This window comes from Lycium ferocissimum, chromosome 5 (assembly GCF_029784015.1).
Source record: "Lycium ferocissimum isolate CSIRO_LF1 chromosome 5, AGI_CSIRO_Lferr_CH_V1, whole genome shotgun sequence".
NCBI classification, from domain to species: Eukaryota; Viridiplantae; Streptophyta; class Magnoliopsida; order Solanales; family Solanaceae; genus Lycium; species Lycium ferocissimum.
The window spans coordinates 2,022,936-2,045,013 of NC_081346.1; the positions used below are offsets into that span (position 1 = coordinate 2,022,936).

Sequence of the window (22,078 nt, forward strand, 5' to 3'; positions counted from 1 at the left end):
CCGGTGGTAACATCTTTTTTCTCTGCATCACTGATATCATTTATTCCCGAGCAACTTGTTCTGGAGTACACTGGAGATAGGATAAGCATGGAGCTCACGACTTGTATTATAACACTGTCATTATTATACTTCGAACTTCACCAATTTTGTTACCAGTTGAAAAAGAGAGGAATTTAGAATATCATCCTTTCATTCAAACCAAAATGATAGTCGAGTTGCACATCCAATATCGTCCACATCTATTTTTGTTAATAGATTTTTGAATGAATTATTTGATTTAATAAAGTTTTATATGTCGAAAAACCGGTTCATTTACGAAATGGTAAAATTCTATTCCATTCAATTCATATAATGTGTTATTTTAGAGGTTTTTACACTTGTTTTTTGGTTTCCCACCCGGCGCTCGGTATCCGCATTGGAGCCTGATCATATTCGGATTCGCGCCTCGTAGGGCCCCATTCGGGAGAAGCGCTCCCTACCAAGGATTTCTTCATACCTAGAACTCGCAACCGAGACCTTTGGTTAAGGGAGGAGCAGTCCCATCCGCTTCGCCACATTATTTAACACGAATTTGTACTAAGCTTAATATCATACGTGTATTGTCTAAACTGCTTCTTTTCTCTCGCTAAATATCTAACTAAATACTTCATTAATCACCAAAACAAATAATACTTCACCAATTAGAACGACAAAAGCATATCTAAAAAAACACTCATAAATAATAATATCTTCGACCAAATATACAATCTGTCTAAATAACTACGTATTTGAGACCTAGAGTAGTATTTTTCTGGTCTAGACTAGACAAGGGAGTTATATTATTTGTATTATTTTGGATTAACTCTCTGCGTGGCAACGTAAACGTCATTTATCTTTTTTGAGAGTCGATTAGACAAAATTTCGAAGTTATGGCCTATTGATCATATTTTGAAATTTATAGAAAATTATATGAATAATACTATAAATTACTGTTCTGTTCATGTTTATATTATGAAACTATATATTTTTAAAAGTTGATCAAAGTTTACATAATTTAAATCTGAAAATTAAAAAAAGAAGGAATAAATATACGTTATTTAGCTCCAACGGGTTAAAACAAATTAAAGCAATTGCTCATCTGCGTGGCCTGAATACAAAAAGACGAAATAGACGAAATCGATGAAGCATTGAACATTGTGCCTGAAAATCGACTTGTTTTCTTGCTGAAACGGACCTACAAAAACGGTTACACAAAACAATAAGCGCCACAATCATCCACGTGTTGTGTGCCACTTACTCTTTCAGCTTATGTGTCACCACCTTTCGCCCATTGCTTTCCTTTGCACACCACCCTCGTGTATTTCTCCGCCATTCTCTCTCTTCTACAACAATAACGCTTATCTAAACTATCTTCATCACAATTTTATCGCCCTAGCTAATCCAGTAATTTAATTTGATGTGATTCGAATAATTGCATGTTTTATTAGCTTCAACGAGGATATTCACATTCTCCCTCGTTGGAGATGAATGGGAATGGTGGAGAGGAAGAAACGGCCTTTGAAATAGGCGTGGTGATTCCGAAGAGTTGTTCAGGAAATTTTAAGGATGGAGATAATTATAATAAGAGTGTTGATTGCATTGAGGTTCTTGTTGACGAGTTTCAAAAAGCGGGATTAATTGTTGATAGAGTTGTTGGCCTTCAAAATGAATTCATCAGGGTCCGTTCCGTTTTTACTACCATCTTGTTCTAAATTCAGCTGTATTACTATGGTTTACAACGGATGCCTACCTGTTGTTTCTTGTGCTTGGTTATTGCATTATTTTGCTCTGAATGCTATGTTGCACGTTTTCTGTATAATTTGCTATGCCTTGTTTACTTCTGTATTGTCTTTTTCAAATTGCCTTGTTAGTTGTTATGTGTTACTTGAGCCGAGGGTCTTTTGGAAACAACCTCTCTATCTCTACTAGGTAGAGGTAAGGTCTGGTACACTCTACCCTCCCCAGACCCCACTCGTGGGAATACACTAGGTATGTTATTATTGACGTTATGGATGCGCTTTGTAGGAGATTTCTATTAGTAAAATGTTTACGGAGGTCAATTAATAGTGAATTGACATTGAAATTACTTACTAAAGCTAAACTAGGAAGTGTTTTGTTCTTGTTTAAATTTACTGATAGAGACAATCCTAATTTATTAATATACATTTGTGTTATTTTCTTAATTCTGGATAACCAGCGTGTAAACCCAAAAAGAATCTTTCTGCATTTCCTTTTTCGCTCTAGGCAGTCGCTCTCTTACTTACTAAATCACGGATTATTTGACATTTCTATTGCATGTAACAATATACACTTAGATGAGATATCCCCCTATGGATGGAGGATTCATGGGCGAGAACTGACGTAGGTTGAAGCTGTCCTGCAAATATACTCCAATTTTAGTAGGAATTTTGTTTCTTCTAAGTCACAACAGAAACAACCAACAAGCTCGTAACAACAGCGTAGTATTAAGCTTGGCCCACGTAGATTAGGGTGGTAGACTTTGGTCTTTCTTTGTGGGATATAAAGGAACCCAAAAGTTTAGAACTGAATTTTGGATCCTTGAGACAGAGAAAAAGCACTCTTATTTGTTACAAACTAATAGCTAGTATAGGATTAAGAGTTTGGACATCAGCGATAACATATTAGGTTCTTTCACTTAAAAGTGAAAAATAGCAAAATAGGTAATGCATTGAAGAGTCACACATGGAAACAGATAAGCTGCCAATGTTTATGTATCCTTTTTGTTATGTTTTTAATCTTCTTTAAATAGAAAATATCATTATTGGTGTGATTATATATTTGGTTCATGTAACAAAATAGGTCTGGTCACTGAAAACATATCTCCTTCTTGCTGGTTTATTCTGAATTCTGCATATGAAATTACATGATCTTAAGCTCTTTATTTCCAGTTGGGAGCGCCACTAAAAACTCTTATCCAGGCTGCAGCAGAGTTGCAGTTGAAGAAACGGACTCATATCGGTGATAATCATTAAATTCTCATCAGTTTCCTCATTAAATTTTCTCTAGTTTCTCTTCTTCTTTTTTTTGTATGATCTGATGCAATTACTGGCTGATTCACCTATCCAAAAAATTGCAGGCTTTTGCTTATTTCTGAGCACACAATTTTGGTTTCAGGAGTGGATTTGCAATTTCACTGGGATGAGGTTGAAGCTTATGAAAGGCAGCCAGATGGCTCCTTATTTAGTTGGTTTGAACGCTACTGTTGCTACCGTCACATAATATATGGGATTGTGAGTTAACTGGAATCCTAGCCTGCTCTAGATCTTGATTCTTGTCGTTACTTGTCCTAATGGATGCATAAGTTTATTCACGCCTTCATTTGATTGTCTATATCAGATTAGGCAAGTCTGAAGCCATCTTTTCCAGTTCTCTTTACTTGTCCCATCTTTGGAACTATTAATTTCCTTTCCCAGTTAACTTTATCACAAATAAATCTTGTGTCTTAATTTATTCTAAAAAAGGAGTCTTCTGTGTCTTAGTTGCAATCTAAACTGGAATATAAACATTCTCTTGTTATGTAATATCTCTCAACGTATTCCTCCCCATACTCTCAGTTCATATTTGCTGATTTCTAAAATTGCAGGTGAACACAAGCACCTCAACAGTTATATTAAAGTCTGATGGAAATGAGGTGCACTGGGAGCCAGGAAAGTCTCTTTTGCCAATATTGGAGTCGGCGGACATTGTTAAAGAAGTGTTCCCTGTGCATGGTATGTTTTCTCTGATATTCAAGTTAACAGTGGTCTAGAAATATCCAAAGAATATTAAAATATACTTTTCAGATGAAAAAAAGAGGAAGCAGCTTCTAAGAAGTTGGGCATTGAACTGGTGGGACTTCACTGTGCAGCCTATAGATGATATTTGTAACTACTATGGAACGAAGGTGAAGTTTTTGGAGGGGTCTTTTGCCATCTGTAATCATGTTATATTCCACTGCTATTTGTCTCCATGTTCTCTACACTGCACATTTTCTACATGCTTAACACTCAACACATATCGTCAACAATAGATAGCTTCCTATTTCGCATTTCTTGGGATGTACACAAGATGGATGCTCTTCCCAGCTGCATTTGGACTTACAGTGCAGTTAGTGGATTTTGGGTAGGTCAATCCCACTTTCTCTGCACTTTAACTGTCAAAGTTCGTTTTAGTTTTGACACTGATTCTGAACAAACTCTTATATATTCTTCAGGTCATTGCAGTTGTTTGTCCTATCTGCTTTCTTCATAAGCATAATTTCTTGGGCTGTGTTATTTTTCCAATTCTGGAAACGTAAAAACTCCGCTCTTCTTGTCAGGTGACACATTCTACGTGATTTTTTTCATTCGTTTCTGTCAATCTTTTCTATCTGCTATTGAAGTTAATCGGATTGACGTCTTTTCACTCGTATTTCACTGCCTGGAGTGCAGGTGGCAGATGAATTATCCGGCTGGTTCGGACAATGGATCTAGATTCTCGGAAGGTGAATGGTATCAGTTTCATTCCCCTGTGGAGCTCATGAAGAAACAGGGAGCTGACAAACCTGAAAAACCAAGAGGAAAAGAAGCATTTCAAAGAGAGGAATGGCTTGGTCATTTCATGAGATTCAGAAATGATGCCATGATTATACTGAGCATCATATGTCTCCAGTTGCCTTTTGAATTGGCTTTTGCTCATGTCTACGAGGTTTTGAGGTCTGACATATCAAAGTAAGCAACTTTATATTCTTCTGACCATGACATTAGGTTCTTTGTCCATAACTGCATGTTTTATCTATGTTACCAACTTATATTTTTTTACTGATAAAATAAGAAAAGAAAAACATACCAGCTTATGTCGGAAGTCCCAATATCATCCTGGTGTCTGAGATATCTTCAATTTGATGGCTACGAGTCCCCGTCAAGATCCTCTCCTTGGTGTTATGTAAATAAGCCTGGATGCATTACTTTTAAGTATCACAGTTCAGCAGTGTAGGATAACTTAGAAGTTCACGTCATGATAATTGATGTATTACTTAGTTCTTGATACTATTGAAGAGATACCAAATTGCTAAAATTTCTTTTGATTGTTACTCCTTTACTTCATCTATTTGATGTCCTACTTTACTTCATGTTCTATTAGGGCCAAGAACTCTACCAGCTTAGGAATGTTCGAAGTACTTTTTCTTTGACATTGAAATTCTTCTGTCCTGCTAACATGCAGTTTATTTCATAATACAACCTGCCAATATTTTGTTTAACTTTTATATTATGTTCACCTGCCGGGGTTCAAAGATCCTCGTATTCAGATTGCATTCTCAAAATATTGGTCTTTTCGTCTTCCAATATCTTGCCTATCCAGTGCAAAGTCTTCGCAGACTTCACAGTTTATATTAACATAGCCTTTTCTGCTCTTAATTCACTTTAGCCTGCCACATAGAAAAATAATGTGCTTTCTGCTTCTTTCAGGTTTTGTCTGACGGCTGTATACCTCTTTATTATTCAGTACTTCAACAAAATTGGTGGAAAGATATCTGTGAAGCTTGTAAAATATGAGAACAACAAAAACATAGAACGGAGAGCTGACAGTTGGGTTTACAAGGTGATTATGAGAAGCTTTCTTTCTTTCTCATTTGTCCAAACTTTTGGCCCCTAATTGTAAATTTTCTGTCTTCTGCAGGTCTTTGGCCTTTACTTCATGCAATCCTACATTGGAATCTTCTATCATGCTTTATTGCACCGCAATATTATGACACTACGCCAAGTTCTCATTCAACGTCTAATTATATCAGAGGTAGCTGGGATGGTTTCTGATTTCTTTCACATATGCATCTGAATCTTTATTAATATATGTTGTTACTGTTTGCCAGGTGCTGGAGAATATGTTGGAGAACTCTCTGCCTTACTTAAAATACAGCTTTAAGAAATATAGAGCTGTGGGGTAAGGCACTCTTCATTTCGGCAGGCTGCACGGGATTTAATTGGAGAGATAATTACTGTGGTTTATTATTAGTTTTCTACTTTCTGGTCAATCTGATATAACCCTTTATGTGAAGAAACAAGAGAAAACGCGAGAAAGGAACGTCCTCGGAGAAGACCCAATATATGTCTAGAGTAGAAAAGGAGTACCTTAAACCTGATTATTCTGCTAGTATTGGAGAGGAGCTTGAAGACGGACTTTTCGATGGTAATCCATGCTTCCTATTCTTGTTAAAGATCCTACATGAATTTCAATTATATTGAACACCTTTAATAACATGTCGCTGTTTGAATTATTGCAACTGCAACTGTTCTAACATACCCATAGGCCATAGCTCATTAAAGCTCTTAATAATTGCAGATTTTCTGGAATTGGCATTGCAATTTGGTATGATCATGATGTTTGCTTGTGCATTTCCACTTGGTTTTGCCTTTGCTACTTTGGTACATAATGCACCTGGCCTCCCTCTTTTGATGTAGTTCACCAGTTTATTTTAGGAGTAATAAGGAGCCGTATTTCAATTCTGCTTTTGCAGAACAACATCACAGAGATACGAACAGATGCACTGAAATTGCTTGCCATGTTAAGAAGGCCCATTCCACGTCCCGATGCAACAATTGGAGCTTGGCTAAACATATTTCAGGTATGTGCTTCCCTTTTCTTTTGCCGGACCCAACTAAATCGACTCTTGCGTGCTAACAACTTGTTCTTGCAATGTCTTGGAATTCAGTTTCTGATTGTCATGTCAATATGTACGAACTGCATTCTCCTCGTATGCCTGTATGATCATGAGGGGAAATGGAAAATATCACCTGGACTTGCTGCAATTCTCATTATGGAACATGTACTTTTGCTCATAAAATATGTATTCTCACGCATTGTTCCAGAGGTATGATTTCTAGTAGCTATACCAATCTCAAAAAATACATGTACCATTGTGACTAACAAGTGTTGCACATTTCTTGCATCTGGAATTGAATAGGAGCCGGCCTGGATAAGAGCTAATAGGATGAAGAATGCAACTCATGTACATGATATGTGCTCTAGACAGCTTTTAAGGAGCATATCGGGTGAAAAGATGCATGCTGAATCAAAGAAAGATGAGTAGTGATATGTTTAAGGATTTACGAGTGGCATGTTCATACCCACACCACGGTGTCCCCTTCATCGCTTTGAAAGCGATATTTGAAGGTAGATAATGGAGCATATATAAAGATTGTTGAGCTGTGCGTAACTGTGCAACGAGTTAATTTCTTCTTAGTGGACTCTTAAAGGCCAGTGTGCTTGTTTGGCAAGCCAGTGTAAAGTGCGCTTTTCTCCTTTGGATGTAAAAAGTTTTGTTATTGATTGAGCAAACTAGATACCATTTCCTAGCATTCGGTAATAATGTTCATAATTATCACTTCCACCCGAAAATGAAGAAAGCTCTGTGTGTGTTGAGTGTGAGAAAGAGAGGCATATTTCCTTTAGGGTTGAACATGAGCTGTTAGACATAATCTTGACCTATAATTTGTTCAATTTGGTCGATTTGATACTTAAAGTTAATTCCTTTATCTTTATGTTTCCACTGATACCTAATCGATAACGAACCTGAATGGATACATGGGTAACTCACGTTCAATGATGCGAAGACCAAATCAGTTTTGAACAGATGTATTTATTATTATTAATCATTGACATGTTACGGTCTCCAGTAAATGAAGAGAAAAGAAGACGACAACCAAACACAATCCCAGCTGCATATTGTGGAAGATAATCCCTACGACATTTAAACTGTTCCAGTTTCGCATGAAAAGAAAGCCATTTGATTATCTCGAAAAAGGAAAAAGGAATATATTCACGGAAAGATGCTATAGAATTGAGTCCATGTTTGTATTGAGCAAAATATGTACAGCGAAATGGATGATCCCAACTATCAAACTCAAAGAAGAAATGAGTCCATGTTTGTATTGAGAATCCATGACGTTTAGCAGACCGTGCTTTGTTTATCTGCAGTACTGCTCTCGTATTTTCATATGACAGCTGTTTCCTCTGTCTATTACTGTGCTGTTCTGTGCATACCCTTGTAATTGTATGAACTTTTATTTTGCAAGTCCTCTCAAACAGTACTCTGCCGATTTTCTAAAAGAGATGTTGATCTTGTTGATATCTCTCCCTGTTGAATCAACGACGAGAGCTCCCAAAACGGTCACTGACTTGACGGGCATAAGAGACGACACCTTTAGCCCATTTCTTGATTTCTTCCTTGAACTTTTTGGAATCAAGATGTTTCAACGACTTCACTCCAGGATCAACTGAGATTTCCATGAAGGAGAAGCAGCTGTTGAAGCGTCCACGCTTTACTGTAGATTCATCGCTCTTGGTAATTTGCCTCTCTTTGCTGCACGAAGCAGCTGCTTCTAATTTGGAAATGGTATCCTTTTCCATCTACAGATGGTTTGTTAGGTTTGTAATTGATGATCAGCTAATTTAAAGCCAGCTTTATACCAAGGGAAATGAAAAGAGGTTTCCAAGCGTATGTAGCAAGGAATAGTTTTCTACAATAGACTTTTCAAAATATTCTGCAGGTGATAATTGCTACTACTAGTCAAATATCCCAGTTCCGTAAAAGCGTGTTTAACTAGTGTTAATTATTCTCAGATAGAAGGTCGAATACACCAATGTTTTGATGTGGTTATTAGATTCCTGTTTTTAGCCGTAGACGTTTCAACTGCAAAATTTGAGCTTCTTTTTTTAATTATTTTTCAATGAGGAATAGTTGTTACCAGCCTTGAATTGACGGAACTAATTAAACTCTATAACTAATGCCAAGTTCTCTGCACGTTTGGATTATTTGGTAGGAAACTTTCTGCCAATAGCCTACCAATCATATGAGGAGAAATAGTCACATAAAACCGAAGCCCAGTAAATCTGACCTGTTTGGAAGAGTAATTTGGCGCTTGAGCCAATGAGGATGCAAGAGAATCTGTATGTCAATGGATTCGATAATTTCTGATGTCCTAATATTGCAGTTAGCTTGCAAGAAAGAACAAATTTTGGAGCCAAAAGTTTTTTTTATTAAATAGGGCCAGCACTAATCTCTTTGAATACTATAACCTCCTTTTGGCAGCAACGAAAACCAATAGAGAGATTAACAAACAAATCTCAAACGAATTATTACTATCCAAAGTACTTCTCTGGTAACTTCTTTTGCCAAAAACTAATTTTAAATTTGAAAGCCAGGTCAAATTGGTTTAAACAAAGCCAAGCCTCTCCCCATACAAGATCACAACAATTAAGTAGATTCATAAATAGGGCATCGAACTATCAGAACAAATCAAGCCCAGAGACACCCATGTAAGCACCTGTAATTTTGCAATTTTTAAGCACGGAAAGAAATAAAACAACGGAATAACTAAATATAACCATGCAGATGGATGTCACCAAAAATTTATGTAGATAATCTTTCAAAAATCTGATAAAGGATGACATTGCCCTTGCCAATGGCTACTTCAGAAAGAAACAAAGATAAATGAAACGCAAAATTTTAGTACTAAAAACAGCCCATGCATTACAAGTCATACACTGTAGCATTTCCTAACATAAACTCTTAAGCCTGTCTGTTCCTCTTCTTGGCACCTGACTTGGTAACCTTGAGACTCCTGTTCACAGCACTCAACCTTGCAAGGGCTGCCTTCTTCAGATCTGGCCTGTAATAGTTGTCTGCAACCTGTAGAGAGAAGTCGTTAAAAATACATTCATACAAAAATGTTACAATACAAAGCAGAGACACAACATAAGTTTTTATAGTCTCTAGAAAAGCTCAATAACTCATGCAACATCGTTAAAAACTGAGAATAACTAACAAATTAGAAAATAAGATCCCAAAGAGATCTAACTATGAAAAGAGCCCACACAGATCAAATCTTCAAGCATCTCCGAAGAGGAAAAAAGGGCCAGTAGGAAAGAGCAATAACACATCAGTCAAATTGATTCCAGTGTGATTTAACAAATCACAGCCAATGGATCATTAAACCTGGTTTAGACTAACCCACTGATCACTTAAAATAACCAAATGGACAATTTAGCACTATAAAAAAGAGATTAATTCTCAAAGCTAACAACCAACTACTACTTCAGAAAAAGTCTGACTATCACCAATTATCTTGTATTACTTCACAAGTGTAGACACTAAATAATCAAAATGTTACACCAACCAAAACCCAAAAAAGAACCTTGCGCGTGAATAGAAAAGGAACAAAGGCAGATTCTAGGAAATAAGAAGCAAACTTGAGATTTCAAAGCAAAGAAATCTCAGTACATCTATGTAACTAATGAATGGGTAACTTTGAATGAGCAGCTAATACTATCATTACATTGGAAGAATGCGAACAACAATCCATCATCAAAATCTCATTCTTGAACAATACGCTCTGTGGAATTTTAATATTGATGACATAACCACCAGGCAACTAAACAAATATTTGTTCATATGAGTACAAAACAATTTGAGCAGGCATGGCATTAGAGAACTACCCAAGTACCTACTTAGATTTAGACAAACATGGCCAAAATACAGAGTCAGCATAATGTAGTTAAGACAAACAATTGCATAGAAAATACTCCAGTAAAGTAGTCAACAAAGGTGAATCAAAATTAAACCTGGTTTGTTACAGCCTTGGCCATTCTGTTGAATTCCTTCTTCATCACAGATTTGTTCAGCAAAGTTGAAGGCTTATTCTGCTTCTTGGTCTTTGATGTAGCAAGCAACACAGATTTATCTTTTCCCTCAGGCTGGATAGTCACAGTTTTCTTGTTTGCTAGGCCTAAAATCATAAAAGCATAAAACAAATTGACTTCACCGCAATTTAATCCATGCCAAAATAAAGTTTCTCAAACAACAAAACCGAATCCATAAACTACACTACACCAACCTTCTACAATTCAAAGCACAACCTCACCAAACATAATAAAACTTAACTTCAATAGAAAAACTGCATGTATAAACTTACAATGGGAAATTTTCAAAAATATACAGCCCAACATAATTAATAAGCCATGTAGCCATATTTATAGTGTATAAACAAACATGGGCTAAACCGGGTAACAAAATAAAAATATGGGCTTTCGTGTAATTATTTTCTCCTAGTGGACATACAGCGTAATTTTCCCCTTACTACAATCCCATATGACATTAGAATACTACATGAAAATTGTAGGTTAACCTTCACAATTGAACAACAAAAATCTTATCACGTAAAGCAAACATTGCAATCCTACATGACAACGATGATATCAAATGGAACATAACAAAAACTCAACAAAAACTACATGAAAATTTCACTACACAAACGATGTATAGAAGAAAAAAGACCTTCACAATCTAATCATGTAAAGCAGATATTGCAATCCTACATGTCAGCTATCAAAATTAGACCAAAAACATCTTATCACGTAAAGCAATAGATAATTCCAACTGATAATATCAATGGCACAAAACCCCGATCTAAAAATTGGAGGAACAAAACGCAGGATAGAGCAACATCAATTGCATAGGATCGTTAACGAACTAATAATACAATCTAATACAATACTACAACACGTTCACAACCATACAAACAAACAAGCAAGTATAAACTATTAATATTTGAGATTTAATTAAAAAAAGAACTAACCAGAGTGTTTGTAAGAGTGAAGGTTGTAGAGATTGTTAGGTTCTTTACTGAAGACAACACCAGCAGTACCATTACCAAACTCCTTAACCAAAAAGGAGTTGTTTTTCTTCACGATTTCCCATACTAGTTGCCCTGGAACTGTTGTCATTTCCACTCAACTAATGGATTCCTAGGGTTTTTTTTTTGCTTTTTTGACGGCGTCAAGAGAAGAATGCTGAGAGCTTAAGATCGCAAAAGTGGGCTGCATTTGTTATTTATATTGATGTCTTAAAACCCTAGGCAAGGAATTGTGGCGAACTGGGCCTGTTAAATTTACCGAATTGCCCATCCTTCTTTTGTTTTTTTCATTTTTCTATACGCTTGAGAAAGAAACTATTTCAGTCCAAACATAATAACTTTAATTTGTTCCGTCACAATTTATGAGACATTTTATTTTTGGAGATTCAAATTACTCTCTTTGTCGCAATTTATGTGATACAATGTCCCTTTTAGTTTGTCCTAAAAAAAATTATACATTTCTAAACTTTCCCTTTTATCCTTAGTAAAATAATTTATACTCATACAGATATATATGATTTGTTTTAGATAATTAATTTCAAAAGTCTTTTTTTTTTTTTAACTTAAACTTTATGTCTAGTTAAACTATATCACATAAATTGAGACAAAGGAGTATATAAAGTTTGATTAGTATCTTTTCTTCATATTGAACATGAGAAATAACAATTTTACATTTTTCATATAATTTTTAAATATCTAAATTTTAATTTTTAAATTAATTTAATTCAATTTAATTTAAAAAATTAATCAATTTAACTCTGGGGAAGGAAAAGATCCACATAAATTTGGACGGAAATAGTGAAATGAAACTATGTTCCTTTATTTGTCCTCCATTCACGAGAAATAACCATTCATATTTTGCCCAACCAAACAAGTTTTACACCTTTTCGATAAACGCTTTCTTCGATTAACAACGTTAGGTGAACCTTTTTTCTTTTTGGACTTAATTTTCTAGCGGGATAAACAGTGATCTATACTCGAAGATTTTGCCACAAGTACCTTTTTTTAATGCTAAAAAAATGACCAGTGAAGCTTGCGATTTAATTTGACTCAACATGAGAAAACTTACGACATAGACATAGTAAGAATGAGAAAACTTACGACATAGACATAGTAAGAATTAACCGACTGGGGCGGTGTTGCTTGTCAATCAACTTAAAAGTCGTATGCTAGACATAATATCTAGATTCTACCATGACACATTTTCACATATAAAGCTAAATCTTAATTCTATGGGTGGTGTTGCTTGTCAATCAACTTAAAAGTCGTATGCTAGACATGATATCTAGATTCTACCATGACACATTTTCACATATTCTTTCTGGAACCTGTCAGCAAGTTATTTATCAACCTGGTTCTCAAAATCATACTTATTTCTCCTTTGAAACTGCGATACAGCTACACATTTATTAACATTAACACATTTATTAACATTATCACATGAAAATAGCGTCACAAATCTACAGGGTCATAATTTTTTGACAAGTTCCAGTATATCTTCTTCTTTTTTTCTTTTTTTCTTTTTTTTTCTTTTTTGACAAGTTCCAGTTTATCCGAAACTGAATTCTAGTTACAGCAACATAAACAAAGAAATGAAGAAAACCCCCTACTATATGCAGATACAGATCAATATAACAACCATCTCCTCATCGCATAGAAGTGACATTGTCTCCTTTCTGTGAGACTATGAAATTCATCACTAAGACGGTAAGACCTCATATGCTGAAAGTTCCGAGCTTTTCATTTTCAAAATGAGCCTTTTAGTTTTCAACGTCTCAAAATACAGAACGGGAAGGGGAAAAAAAAAATTGTAAAGGCACTGACTAGCCAGTGCAACCCGGACCATAAACATTAAAAAAAAAAAGAACTTAAAAGTAAATAACCCTCTAAAATCAAAGTTGAAGAATTGAACCAATCCTAAAATCAGAATACCATCTTTACACCTCAGCTAATGTTACATTATATACACCGACAAAGCAGCCAATCAACAGAAGTTCCTCAACTCCACATTTTCTGCATTGTACAGAAATGATTCAACTCCGGAATCCAGAGTGGACTGCTTCAAATCAGAATTCCTACAGATCGAATGCTCATAGTACACTACTCTGACCGTTCTGATCAACGGAACAATTTTATTCAACCAATGCTTGGTACAAGAGAACGGTGGACAGGTCGTATTGAGCTATTCAATGCTTCATTTATCCTACTGAACACTATTTTCAGGGGGACACAAGCTGCTGCAGGTCCTTTGAGCTTCTCTACCACAGGTTTCTTCTCTCTATTTTGCTGGTGAGAACCGGTTAAGGAAGACAATTTTCTAATCTTCTTTGAAAGGAGGCCATTTTTCCGTGTCTTGGGTGACTTAGTTGGTGAACCACGAGGTTTTCTAGAAATCCTGCCCGCAGAACTCGGCTTGGATTCATAAACAATATCTGCACCTTGTAAAGCTGAGCTGTTCTCACAGCGATCCTCATCTAAGTCATAGCTGCTGCTATAGCACTCAGATCCACTGACTAGCAAATTATCACAAAAGCCATCATCCAAGACTTCAACTGTGAGGGGGTGACCTATGATAGGCTGACCATTCAATTTGCTCATTAGAGAGATATATGGAACATGCTGTGGACGGTAACTGGCTTTGACTTCAAGATTAACTTCATAAAGTGAAGAATCAGCAATATGGTGCCTAAGAGAGAAATCTGAGGACTCATACTTGGGGTTAACTGTAAACCGAGACTGGCGATACGGTAGCAACCTCTGGGGAGGAAGCAGATCTGCTGTAGGTCCCTTCATATGAGCTTCTCTGCGAGAAGCATTCCTGCTCCAACCTCGCAACTCATCCACTTGAATTTCTGTAACTGGTCTTGACTTTAAATGATAGCTGTCAACTTTCCGACCTGGAGAAAGAGGGAATGAATCATGATCTATAGCAGCCAAATATATATTTAATTCATCTTTCAAGTCTCTGTGTTTTCCAGAATATTTCTTTTTAATCTTACTTGAATGCCTCGAATTCCTCTTTCCTTTCAACTGCCACTTTGAAGTTCCTTTCTCCATCCTCTTGCCGAAACAATGGAAATCATCACTATCAGAACTAGTAGAGCCTGAGTCATCAAGCTCCTCACTCGACGACATAGCTTCAACTTGGCTGCCCTGGCTAGACTGCGCCCCGAAAACACCTTGAGCTTTCCGAGATGTGCAAGACACTATAGGACACAAGCCCGTTTGGAGAAATAAAAGACATCAGCATATAAATAAAAACAATAATAATCAAATGGAGAGAAAAGCTGAAATATAATAAAAATCAGACAGAATCATGTGAAATTCAAAAATATAAAATCATCAGAAGGAACGATAGACAGGGGAAGAGAAGGTTTTTGATAAAATTGCTTCAGAAATCATTGGTGAAAAAGCTACTAAAAACTCATAACATTGATAAGAAAATTGTAGACAAATCCGTGTAGAAAGAGAAGTGTCATGACAAGTTCACACACTGAAAAGGTATTCACAAGTCTCAAACACTACTCCACAGAACAGTGTTTTTTTTTTTTTTTTTCCGAACAGTTCCACAGAAAAAGTTCTTAACCGAAACAATCAGCGTTAAGAAGTTTTTCTAGAGTGAGAGATAAGAAGTCCAAGATGGGGAGATGGCTGGTGTTTAAGGTTTGTGCATAAAAATTACAGTGTCATGCGGAAACATGATATTAAAATGGGTGCCTCTGCTGATTATTCTGCCAAACTCAGCCACAAACCCCAACATAGAGTAGAGAAGAAAAATGGAAGTATGAAGAAGAGTGACCACTCTAAGTAATACTTTCATAATGCAAAACCAACTGTGAACTTAAGAGGAATGATTCACCAAAACTACCATAACCAGAATCCACCACTTCACATCAGTTAACTATGTTGTGTCTTATGCCTAAGACCAAAGACCACTATGTGAGGCTTCCATGAGACATGGAATACATTAGTTTAGGTCTTCCATAACTGAAGCAAAAGGATATCCAGCTGCATATATGATGTTCTACACCATAATATGCAGAGGTTATCCACCAAAAGATTCTAAGGGAAGAGCAACATGGATCTCCAACTGACAGATCAACGAAAAATTCTCCCAGGCCAGCCTTTGTTACCATTTTCAATGCCTACACTGCTGGCACCACATGTACCACAAAAACTACAAGGACAACATTTATTGTGTTCACTCCAGATCATTGGGGTCTCACGAATTGTCATATGATTCCTAAAGATCCCTTTCGTACAGGAGAACGAGCCAGTCTTCTTACAATGCAGTATAGTCAAATGTGAAAAGCGCAGAGAAGTGCCTACATTTGATGGGGCTTTAAGCGCAAAGGGAAACTAAAACGTGGGCTTTAGCGGAGAAATGTACTAATGAAGAATGTGTGTGTGTGTGTGTGCACATATGGCATATATAATGCAAGGAAGTATATGGATAGACATAGACAATAATATTTGGATAAAGATTAGAAACAATTATAACTAAGCGAAATATATGATGTAAAAATCATGACAATCAAGTTAAAAATATTATTTGAAATATCTGATTTCGATGAAAAGATGTAGTTTTCTGTTTCTTAAGATAGTTTTCTTATACTATATACTTCATTTTAGTTTTCTTATACTATATACTTCATTTCTTATTCCTAATCACTAAAAATTTGCTCATAATGTTTTTAACAATTGATGTATCAGTTGTCAAATATATTTATTGTTTAGTACTGTCCACTTAAACATAGACCCATTGGTGATGAGGTGCAGTACCAACTAAGTGAGGCCAAACGCACAACCTGGCTTTAACTGAGCGCTTAAACACATCTCCAACAAGCCTTTAATAACAGTGCTACTACTATGAAGATTATATACAGTAAATGCAAAGAAATCTCTACTAATGCACATAAATACCTGCAGATTGCTTCTCTTCTGCAACTAAGGGCACATCAAACAATCTGTCAGAAGAACCATTCTCAGACAACCCCAAAATACTGGAAATTTCATTCTCTTTCTGTTTGCATTTAACAAGGAAAGAATCATGAGTGTGGCCAAATGCATCCGGTTTCCCATTCCCACATGTAACTGAGATACTATCTGTGTCGTTATTTAGTACTGTAGGAAAACTTTTCCCAGACTCATTAGTTTGTAACCCAAAACCTTTGCTTTCGGTTGGACTAGGAAGTTGTTCACACATGATAGGAACAGACACCATTGCTGTACTCTCCAAAACCTTTGTCAAGGGACGGTGACGGTTCTTCCTCTTTAAAAAATCATGAACATGTGCCACCTGAGATCTCTTTCTTTTCAGAGATGACACTACACCCATTCCCAGGTCATCAAGTCCTTTCATGCGTTTACTTCCCTCGGTTCCATCATCCTCCGAGTCGTTTGGGGTTCTCCTCCGTGTCCCACACAGAGGTTGCTGCTCAGATGCAATTGTATGATTAGGCGCCTCAAATGATACACCAGATTGAGACAATTCTTGAGCAGAATTTGAATTATCTTCGGAAGTAGTCAGTTCCTCATCTAGCTCTTTACCATATTCAAGAGGATTAGATGAAGTATGTGATTCTTCCAAGGTATGATGCTCTCCATCTTCTTTATCTGTTCTTGAGAAAAAATCTGGATGGTCTTTCCCGAGACGAGCACTTTCAATCTCTAGAGCATGAATAATGGCATCCTCTCTTCGAGCATATTTGACAGCCTTTCTTGAAGAGTTAGCAGCAGCAGCCTTAGCTTTCTCAATACATTCATCATATTCCCCACAACGAAATGCTTTCACCCGCTTAGATTTTTCAAGATTATACCAGTCCCTGAAACAGCAGCAACTATTAGACCCTTTTATCAAGAATCGAGCTAAATGGAAAAGGAAAATGTTCACTTCAACAGTTAGTATTCTTTAAAATGGTATGAGCAAGGAAAAAAACAGGTCCATGTAAAAGAGAACAAAGATGATAAATACTGGATTAGACAAAGTAAAAGACATAGGATGTCTCCGAACTGTGGAAGCATTAGCAGGCAAAATGAAAGGAAATGAATGTCTCCTTTTTCTTTGTTTTGCAGGCCAAATGATCAGCAAAGAAAGTAATGTCTCCATAACTGGGAGAAGCTGGTGTAACTACAAAAAAAGTACTAAGATGATTTTAGTACCCTACAAGAACTTTGCACCACTTGAACTGGCTTTACTTTGCCAGGAACATGTAGAACTGGATTCTGCAACGGGAATAGATGAAAAAAGGGCTCTGAAGACTCCTGTCCATGATGCCGCTAGCAAGAACCACAGTTAAGAACATAGTGACCTTAGCTAGCTTGATAAATAAACTTTTACCAATAGAAGGAAGATTCCCCATATTCCCAAAACAAAATCCTGCACGTCACATCCAGATATGACGAAATGCTTACAACACTAGAAAAAATCAAAAATCAGCATTGTTACTCCACAAATGCCAATAAACACCTGAAAATGTGATCTCACTGCCAATAAACTTTTCAAAGCCAGAAACTGCTGTAAGTATTGCATAAATGACACAAGCAGTACAGACCATTTCACGACAAAGAAAAGCTAAATTGATAGAAGCAGATGGAATAGATTGCATTGCTGACCCATTCTTCAAGACAAATCACACAATCCCAAAATATATATGGAACCCAGGGTTTGAGGATAGAAACTCAACAACAACAACATACCCAGTGAAATCCCTCGAAGTGGGGTCTGGGAGAGTAGAATGTACGCAGACCTTACCCTACCTTGGGAGGTAGAGAGGCTGTTTCCAGTTGCCTAATATTCCAAAAGTCTGGATGCCCTCTCTACAAGAAGATATGAAGAGTTGAGAGTCAACACTGAGTTATTTCTGTAGGTTTTCATACTTTAATTGTCAAAAGTAGATCCCACAATTTCTTGTTTCACAGCATGGCAATGAGCTTTTGCCCCTTGGGGTGAGCCCTGGCAGGGACCTGCTAAGGCGGGATGCTTGTGCACTGGCCTACCCTTTTGGCCTTTACAACATGGCAATGAGCTTCATTAGCTTAGTTCTATTATTGGTGGAAATGAATTGACACACACTCCATCTAATATTTTTGTTCCAAAACAGACACTATAGCCTATAACTATAGTGACTTGTGTGCACGAGAACCATAGCAGTCACAAATGAATGACCCATATAATCACCAACTCCTTCCCTTCACCATACTCTTGAAAACGAATTTCACAATAATTTTGTCTAGTTGCTGCTTCTAAGTTAACTTATCAAATCCTATCCAAATTCTAAGCATACTACGCATCAACTAGCTCCACAAGGAATCTAATCTCTTTTCCATCCATCTTTGGCAAGTTTAGGAGTGGGAACTATAATTAGGATTAAAGCCCTATAAAACAAAACACCTGGAGGACCACGGCTTAACTTTAACCCCTGATATGTCCACCTCCAACAACCACCAACCATCACCAATTCAAACAAATAGCAAGGAGAAAGTGCCAAACAAAATTAATAAACTAAAATTCTCATACTTGAAGAATTGCCACTTTACAAAAATAACAACATGCCCGGTGTAATCCCACAAGTGGGGACTGGGAAGGGTAGTGTGTACGCAGACCTTACCCCTACCCTGCGCAGGTAGAGAGGTTGTTTCCGATAGACCCTCAAGCTCAAGGAAAGCATAAACACAGCGATTAATATAGAAACATAAGCAGTAACAACAGCAAGATAGTAAGAAAACTGAAGCAAAAGATACAACACATAGTAACATTATAAAAATAAATGAATAGAAAAGGCAAAGTCAGCTATGAAAGAAAAAGGTTAGTAGTTAAAACAAAAAAAACTTACACACTTGCATCCTCTCTTCCAAGGAGTTTAACAGGAGTGCCTGATCTTGGTGAAACAGAGCAACTCTGAGGCAACTCATCTGGGCCCAAAATCCGACCCGGCCACCACGACCCGTTTCGCCTCCGGACCCACACTAGCCCACCAACAGATGCATCAATGGCTTTCACAATAGACTCACCAGAACTCCCCATTATTATCCCCAAAATTCACTCAATCAACAGCATTCCTAAGCACCTATTTTCCTATCATATCATCAAAAAAAAAAAAGCACATAAACCCTTTAAACCACATAACAAAAAAGAAAAAACTTAAATTAATGGAAATTTTTCAGAAAGAATTGAACCCTTACATGCAACAACACAAAACCCAGGTATCTAAAACATTTAAAACCCACCAAAAAAAACAAATGAAAGAAGAAGGAAAAACAAAATAAAACAGCAAAAATGGAAATAAGAGAGAACAAAATCGATTGAAGGGTTTATGCCAGAGATAAATAGATCTAGCTGAAACAATCTCCGTTCATGAATGTGATTTTTTCCTTATTTCTCCTTTATAAAAAAAAAAAACCCCACTTCCCTATTTATTTAGATTTCAAAGTAGTTCTCTTTTTTCTTATTGTTGACATTGAGATTTTAGTTTGAGAGAAAAGAGAACATACATACATATACATACATACAAGAAAGGAAAATAACAGAGAGTGGGGTGGCCGCCAAACTTGATGAAGAATGGAAGTAGAAAAAAAGAGTGGGCTTCTCTGTACGAACAAAAAAAATGGATCGAACGTACCCTTTTTCAGTATCTTTCTTTTCTTTTCTTTTTTTTTCCAAAAACAGAGAAGAGAGAGAGAGAGAGAACCGTCTCTGCACAAACGAACAGAAATAGAAAGAGAGAGTGTGGGGGTTTTTTCTTCTGGTAAATTAATATTTTTCGTAATTTATTTTTGGAGTTGGGGGAAACAGAAAAGGGAAGAAAATGTGCTGTTGGTGTGGCTTTTTTCTTAGAAATCCAAAAACAAGTATCATTTTTTTTTTTTTAAGTTTTCTACTTAAAACTAGCACCAATTATTTATCGGAAAAGGGTCAAAAATACCCTTAAACTTTCAGAAATTATTTATTCATACCCTTCGTTATACTTTTCGTTCAATTATACCCCTATCGTTATACTTTTGGCACAGATTTGCCCTTCATTTAAACGGAGTGCCACGTGGCAGCCACAGAATAAAATGACCCATTCCTAATTTTAATACCCGGTTCACATTAAAACCCAACCCGAATTTTGACCCACTACCCGACCCACACTAAATCATCCTCATCTTCTTCAGCTCTTAAAAGTTCTCCACCTTTTCTAATCATCTCGTCCCCTCTGTCTTCTCCGGCGACGAGCTCTGACCAAATGACCTTGCTCCCCCTCTTTCTCCTCTCTTTTCTCTTTGTCCTCCTTTTCTTGATTTCTGCATCGTGTAGTGCATCACAAATATCACTACCATAGTAGAACTATAGTAATAGTAAATCAAGAATCAAACACCCACAAGGTCCAGATTGTTCAAATTTTGCTGTCATCCCACAAAACCCTCTAGTGAAACCAAATGCAAAATTGTGTGAACTTAAACTTTTAAATCCAACGGCAGTGGATACCGATTAGGCTTCGTTGTTTGAGAAATTAAAGTTGGAAAATTTGTATGTGCCATCCAGACCTTGGGAATCAATTCCATCAGAAAGTCGAAATTGCTTCTTCTTCGAGTTCCGGCGACACTAACCGGTCTTCCCATGTTCAATATTCCACTTCGGAAGTTTTTGTGAGAGTACCCTTTTCATCTTTCTGTGTTAAATTTTATTTCTTTCTTCTCGTTGTATCATGATATTTGCGTATGGGCTATGTACACAATTAATTGCGTGTTGTACAGCTGGTGGGGTGTTGTTTTATAGTTATACATTGCTATAGCATTTTTTGGGACATGTCCTTTGAGGTTCAGAGTATTTTCCGGCGACCTTGCTAGATTTCGCCGGTGATTGTCACTGCTCGGCTCCGCTTGCTTGTTGGCTGACTGTTTCTTTCTTATTTTTCCTCTTATTCCTTGACTGATCTTGGTTGTTGCCTACTGGTTTTTGAGTCTCTCCGGTGACCAACGAGTTGAAGAAGGCATGGTGTGGGTCCCACATTTTCCATGTGTACATGTTTGGTTGGTTGTTTGTTCATTCAATAAGTTTTGGGGGCAACTGGGTCGGGTAGTGGGTCAAAATTCGGGTTGGGTTTTAATTAGAACCGGATATTAGAATTGGGAATGGGTCATTTTATTCTCTGGCTGCCACGTGGCACTCCGTTTAAATGAAGGGTAAATCTGTGCCAAAAGTATAACGGCAGGGGTATAATTGAACGAAAAGTATAACGAAGGGTACGAATAAATAATTTCTGAAAGTTCAAGGGTATTTTTGACCCTTTTCCGATTATTTATTAAAACACACTTGAATTATCAAGAGTTTACATTTTTTATCTGAACTATCACCAACAATTAGTTAAAACACACCTCTATTGGTATCTTAATTTATTAATTTTGCA

The 22,078-nt window shown here is 36.7% G+C and overlaps 3 protein-coding genes across 9 annotated transcripts; 1 reads left to right on the forward strand and 2 right to left on the reverse strand.

Moving 5' to 3' along the window:
- Positions 1 to 1,179: 1,179 nt before the first annotated feature.
- Positions 1,180 to 7,139, forward strand: LOC132055369 (anoctamin-like protein At1g73020). Of its 3 annotated transcripts, none has more exons than XM_059447149.1 (16): positions 1,190 to 1,697; positions 2,928 to 2,997; positions 3,154 to 3,269; positions 3,623 to 3,749; positions 3,822 to 3,922; positions 4,049 to 4,140; positions 4,232 to 4,336; positions 4,449 to 4,727; positions 5,466 to 5,598; positions 5,677 to 5,790; positions 5,867 to 5,937; positions 6,053 to 6,183; positions 6,337 to 6,419; positions 6,512 to 6,619; positions 6,707 to 6,865; positions 6,959 to 7,139. In XM_059447149.1, exons 1-16 carry the CDS (start codon positions 1,503 to 1,505, stop codon positions 7,082 to 7,084), a joined length of 2,010 nt encoding a protein of 669 aa, XP_059303132.1. In that variant the 5' UTR covers positions 1,190 to 1,502; the 3' UTR covers positions 7,085 to 7,139. The 3 variants fall into 3 exon arrangements, 2 of the variants coding, with proteins under 2 accessions (XP_059303132.1, XP_059303133.1); XM_059447150.1 differs by lacking the exon at positions 1,190 to 1,697 and adding an exon at positions 2,338 to 2,379; XR_009414563.1 differs by lacking the exon at positions 6,959 to 7,139 and having other exon boundaries at positions 1,180 to 1,697; positions 6,525 to 6,619; positions 6,707 to 6,842.
- A 2,215-nt stretch (positions 7,140 to 9,354) lies between these two features.
- Positions 9,355 to 11,839, reverse strand: LOC132055371 (large ribosomal subunit protein eL28z-like). The gene is made up of 3 exons (XM_059447151.1): positions 11,631 to 11,839; positions 10,618 to 10,781; positions 9,355 to 9,685 (listed from the first exon to the last, which is right to left on the reverse strand). Exons 1-3 carry the CDS (start codon positions 11,776 to 11,778, stop codon positions 9,566 to 9,568), a joined length of 432 nt encoding a protein of 143 aa, XP_059303134.1. The 5' UTR covers positions 11,779 to 11,839; the 3' UTR covers positions 9,355 to 9,565.
- Positions 11,840 to 13,407: 1,568 nt separating this feature from the next.
- LOC132055372 (uncharacterized protein At1g51745) lies at positions 13,408 to 20,442 on the reverse strand. 5 transcript variants are annotated; one of them, XM_059447152.1, is made up of 5 exons: positions 20,309 to 20,442; positions 19,523 to 19,764; positions 16,611 to 17,512; positions 14,687 to 14,893; positions 13,408 to 14,584 (listed from the first exon to the last, which is right to left on the reverse strand). In XM_059447152.1, exons 2-5 carry the CDS (start codon positions 19,711 to 19,713, stop codon positions 13,824 to 13,826), a joined length of 2,061 nt encoding a protein of 686 aa, XP_059303135.1. In that variant the 5' UTR covers positions 19,714 to 19,764; positions 20,309 to 20,442; the 3' UTR covers positions 13,408 to 13,823. The 5 variants fall into 5 exon arrangements, with proteins under 5 accessions (XP_059303135.1, XP_059303137.1, XP_059303138.1 ...); XM_059447154.1 differs by having other exon boundaries at positions 20,199 to 20,326; XM_059447155.1 differs by lacking the exon at positions 20,309 to 20,442 and adding an exon at positions 20,195 to 20,302.
- Positions 20,443 to 22,078: the final 1,636 nt, after the last annotated feature.